The 4,384-nt window shown below is 40.3% G+C and overlaps 3 protein-coding genes across 4 annotated transcripts in view; 1 reads left to right on the top strand and 2 right to left on the bottom strand.

The window, feature by feature from the left end:
- Window positions 1-428: 428 nt before the first annotated feature.
- LOC105131405 (EKC/KEOPS complex subunit bud32-like) lies at window positions 429-2,670 on the bottom strand. 2 transcript variants are annotated; one of them, XM_011034356.1, is made up of 7 exons: window positions 2,529-2,670; window positions 2,165-2,236; window positions 1,852-1,965; window positions 1,482-1,760; window positions 1,258-1,371; window positions 819-891; window positions 429-716 (listed from the first exon to the last, which is right to left on the bottom strand). In XM_011034356.1, exons 2-7 carry the CDS (start codon window positions 2,228-2,230, stop codon window positions 679-681), a joined length of 684 nt encoding a protein of 227 aa, XP_011032658.1. In that variant the 5' UTR covers window positions 2,231-2,236; window positions 2,529-2,670; the 3' UTR covers window positions 429-678. The 2 variants fall into 2 exon arrangements, with proteins under 2 accessions (XP_011032658.1, XP_011032659.1); XM_011034357.1 differs by lacking the exon at window positions 2,529-2,670 and having other exon boundaries at window positions 2,165-2,255.
- Window positions 2,671-2,857: 187 nt separating this feature from the next.
- STN1 (Nucleic acid-binding, OB-fold-like protein) lies at window positions 2,858-3,487 on the bottom strand. The gene has a single exon (XM_011034358.1). The coding sequence runs from the start codon at window positions 3,465-3,467 to the stop codon at window positions 2,967-2,969; it is 501 nt and encodes a 166-aa protein (XP_011032660.1). The 5' UTR covers window positions 3,468-3,487; the 3' UTR covers window positions 2,858-2,966.
- Window positions 3,488-3,705: 218 nt separating this feature from the next.
- The window catches only part of LOC105131404 (uncharacterized), a 1,163-nt gene continuing 484 nt past the window's right edge, over window positions 3,706-4,384 (top strand). The window contains exons 1-2 of the mRNA XM_011034355.1: window positions 3,706-3,853; window positions 4,213-4,352. Of these exons, the coding sequence (XP_011032657.1) occupies window positions 3,739-3,853; window positions 4,213-4,352 (255 nt within the window). The 5' untranslated portion in view covers window positions 3,706-3,738. The remainder of the gene's footprint in view (window positions 3,854-4,212; window positions 4,353-4,384) is intronic.

The raw sequence follows: 4,384 nt of genomic DNA, 5'->3' as shown, positions 1-4,384 counted from the left end.
CAAAGGCATACGGGCTAAGCTAGATGCAAAGACTGCGACCTTTTTAATGACACTGAAATTAACGATGATACCTCAAAGGGTAATCATGGCCATAGATAACTAGTCAAGCAAATGGTTTGGCTGACACTGTAATCAGAGATTACGCGGGAACAGCAAGCCAAACTCAATTTTGATGTTCATATTAAACAAAATGTGTGCTGTGGCAATAGTTGTGAGGAGATGTCAGGAAACACCTCGTAAGATTTGAACAAATAGGAGGTAGGACAGTAGCACTGCAGAATGCCCCATAACTTCTACTTAAAGCAAAGGTTGTGTGATTCGAATCACAAACCCTCTGAGCAACCTGGTACATGATATGATATGTCGCGTTTGTCGCGTCAATGACCAGCTCAAGTTCAAAGTTTCCACCAATCACCAGCTCCAACAAAAAAAAAAAAAATTCACACGCAGCGATATCATTTGATTTGGATGCCTCAATTCTTCTAACAGTAAACTGTCATGAAAACGAAACTACTGAACCCCTGGCCATGCATGAAAACTTGTTTCATGCATAACAACTTGTAGTAAATCATTACATATGCATAAGAATACAGCAGCAACATAAATTGTCATAATTTTGATCACTTTAACGGACACCTCTTTCTCTTTACCTCATATGGAACAAATAGAGGAAAAAGTTTATCCAATCATGGTGCGCTTCCGACCCCTTTGTCGAACTGTAATAATTTATAAACAATAACAAAATAAGAAGCGTACAAGTAAGAGAAGAAAAAAAATAGTAGTGGAGAAGTTGATCAATTAGGAGAGCAGGATTGCACCTTGAGCAAGCTTGTTCAACGTAGATGACCACTGCTTTGAGGACTTTCTGTACCCGGCGAGAATGCGGTCCATCTGGTACAAGAATGTAGATCATGAGCAAAGTTCTATTTTGCAGGTTTCTATTCAGTTCCATGTTAACTTCGTACAGTAAAAGATAAAACTATAAGAAAGCACTTTAAGAACCACTGTTTCGGCTGTTGCTTTAACAAATTCAATATGACAATTTTGTAGAAACCTGGCTCATTTCTGCATTTCTATTCCTGAACTAACTAAAAAGGTCAAACTCTAGCAAATTCTCAATAGTTTTACTGTTCCACGGCAAATTCTCAATTGGTAAAATTCTCTATGTATTTAAAACTCCTTTTCCTCTCATCTGTCAGCAATCCAAAATAGCATACATGAAATTAGGATATGAATAAAAAATTAGTCTTGGCTCACCACATTCCCACATGAAGAATGCATTGAAAGTAAGGCTCGTTCCAGTACATATAAATCAACAGCTTTGTCCTCAGGGAGGGTTGATGTGAAGCTAAGGCCGAAATCAATAAGGACCTGAGAGAAGATAGCTCTGGTTGTGATGCAGAGATATGGTAGCAATCAAGTAAACAAACAGAGAAAACAAGGATTTCTTCGCCTCAACTATAACATTTAAAATAACTCACCAATTTATTGGTACCAATCCGAATTAGCATATTTGATGTGGTCAAGTCACCGTGAATAAGACCACCGTCATGTAGTTTTCCAATTGAATCGCCAATCTGCATTGCGATGTCATCCAATCGCTCTTCCACAATACCATGTAACCCGAATTCAAGGAAGACATCTTTCACAGAAGGACCCTCCACATACTCAAATGTTAGAGAATGCAGAAGTGGGTCCACAGCATACAACACAGGAGTAGACACCCCTAGTCGTCTTGCCTTTGTCATGCATCTAGCTTCCTGCTCCAAAGTTCACGGAAAACATTCAACACTTGCTTCAGCAATATGTAAAGAAAACCACTGAAAAAAAAAATACAAACTTGTGACTCACCGCATTTAAACGCTTGAGAGTAAGTTTAGAATCCAGAGTCGGATGCCTGTACTTCTTCGAGAAACGTTCCTTTATAATAGACCTCCTTCCAACAAAATTTGACTCAAAAACCCTCTGAAAGAGAACAACCCCAAACAAACAAACAAACAAAAGCAATAATAGCGTGGGATATGCAAAAATTCAAACAAGAACAGGACATTCTCGATAAAATTTGTGACTGAATGTGCTGTGCTGGTGTGTGGGTGCAGTCATAATAAAAGGAAACGCAAAATCATGTCTTCTCAGGACATAACAATGTTACAAGAGAACTCACCGCTTCAGCTCCTTGCTTGATCAAAATGAGGGAGCTATCTTTAACCTCTTCAGCGCCTATCTCCATGGTGTTCTGTACCAACAGAATTTACCCACCCCCCACCCATATGTATAAAAATTAGCAACAAAGAATCATAACACACCAAAATACTATTTTCGAGGTGTGAGTCTTTAAATTTATTTATTTTCCTATTCCAGCGTTGCAAATATCATGAGTGAGTGAACCTAACTTAAGGTCAAAGCAAAAGCCCGAAAGTTTCAAAAGGAAAAGCAACCACATCACTTATAAGAGACGAAATGGTAAAGTTGAATTCCTTGCCCGAACTCTAGGAGGTTATAGAAAAGAAGAGGAGACTGGTAGGTACCTTTGTACTGTTTAATAAAGTGAAAGATCAGCCGCCGCCGCCGAGCCGAGGTAGCAGAGAGACAGGCACTGCTTACTGCTTCACCCTCTCGCTTCAACCTTTTCTTTCTCTCCGATTTTTTGGGGTCAACTCGAGTCTCTCGCTCAACACGATGCCGTTTCTTGCATGAAAGAAAGGAAAATAGATGGGGGATACCTAAAACCATATCACACGACGTCGTTTTAATAGCCACATGTCATTGTAAAACCCTAATTTTAGATCCCAAACCTGCCTTTTAGTTCCAGAAATGGTGATTAATTTTGCAAAATTGGATTTAATTAACCAGATAATTAATTTGCCAACGTTGAAAACCAGAAACTCTTATTTTTCTTTTTTCAGTCGACAAATACAGAATCACAAAGCACGCCGCTAATTGCATTGCTAATTGGTAATTTGCAATTAAACGGCGCCACCAGCAACCACATTATAACAATCACGTGCCAGCCTAATACAATCCAACCAATGAAAAGCCTCCACGTTAGGATCCCTCTCGACCACAACATCAGACACCGTAACCTGCACCGCACCTCTGTATCCTGCAATCCTGCCACGAACTCTGGCCACGAGTCCGATTTCAATCTCCGATGCAAAATGAGCAGCCATGTCAGCAATTAATTTAACATTAGCAGGATTACGGCGTGAAAAGTAAGGAGAGGTGAGCTGGTTGAGCCAGAGAACGCAGGTGACGCAGCCAGTGCCGGCGTCAATTGTGAATTTGAGAAATTTGTTTGGTTTTAGCTCGCGGGAGGTGACGACGCCAAGGATCTCGGTGCGGGAGATGGTAGTGTTTTTGCGAGTGAAGGTGATCGGGTCGTAGGTGGAGAACGAGGGAGTTTGGGCTAGAGAAAGGAGATCGAAGGCTAAGAGCTTTACGTGTGTGTTTTGCAGTCTCTGATCCATCAGATAAAAGAGGTGAAAAAAATTAAAAAGAGAGAGGAATTAGTAGATATCTATCAAATTCATCGCATGGTTTTCTTTAAAGAGAAGGGTGATTTTGTTAATATATTCTGAGTGGAGGGTGTTTTTGTTACTGACAAAACGAAGTCGTGTCGGCAGCAAAAACTAAAATCGAGTGTCGGTCGGTGTCCTCCTCTACAAGATAGTTAGAAAGAATAAAGTAAAAAACCCTAACCCCCTTTTGAGTGGTCAAAAGGGATTGCGATTTGCTACAATGAAGAGGCTAACGCCGTGGAGCGATGAGGAGGATGATTCCTCGTCGTCTTCGGGTTCAGATTCAGAGGGCGCAGCAGCTGACAAGAAATCATCTAGACAAAAGAAATCTAGAGGTAATATTTCTTGAGCAGACCTATTATATTACTTTCTTTAAGAAATATATAATTTCCTGATAGTCAAATAAAAGCATAATAACGTTAATTAATGTATGATGATTGAATGGAAGGAAGAAAGATGGATGTGTAACGAATGAATTCTGGTCGGTACTGAGGAAAAACCTAGAAAGTTCAGGTTGTTAAAGAGACAGACATACTAAGAAGAATCTTAATGGGCTGTTTTTGCTCCCTCTGATGCTAGTTTTTGCTCCCATAACCATTTTGTTAATCATTTTGGTATCCTGTGTTCATTTCTTCTATTCTTGAGATTTGTTTTTGGTTACTATAGAAAGTTTTGAGATTACCCATATGAACAGGCAAGTCTGGAAAGCTCAAGAGTGGTGGTGCTGTGGACTTTGAAGCGTTGAGACAACATGGGTATAAAGGGGGGTTGTCAGTCCTGAGTGTGCCAGCACCAAAAGATGACACGAAACCTGACTGGACTTGGTCTACTGGCAAAGAGCGGCGCGAAACCACGGCTGGTGGGGG

Source organism: Populus euphratica, unplaced genomic scaffold (genome assembly GCF_000495115.2).
Source record: "Populus euphratica unplaced genomic scaffold, PopEup_1.0 scaffold23.1, whole genome shotgun sequence".
NCBI classification, from domain to species: Eukaryota; Viridiplantae; Streptophyta; class Magnoliopsida; order Malpighiales; family Salicaceae; genus Populus; species Populus euphratica.
This window is presented reverse-complemented; position numbering and strand designations above follow the sequence as displayed.

Bases quoted from the DNA above. Each gene is read 5' to 3' on its own strand.
- LOC105131405 (XM_011034356.1), bottom strand. From the start codon at position 2,230: ATGGAGATAGGCGCTGAAGAGGTTAAAGATAGCTCCCTCATTTTGATC. The intron at 1,761-1,851 runs GTGAGTCACAAG...ACTTTGGAGCAG, and splicing joins CTCTCAAGCGTTTAAATGCG to GAAGCTAGATGCATGACAAA. The intron at 892-1,257 runs GTGAGCCAAGAC...TTCTTGTACCAG, and splicing joins ATTCTTCATGTGGGAATGTG to ATGGACCGCATTCTCGCCGG.
- STN1 (XM_011034358.1), bottom strand. From the start codon at position 3,467: ATGGATCAGAGACTGCAAAACACACACGTAAAGCTCTTAGCCTTCGAT.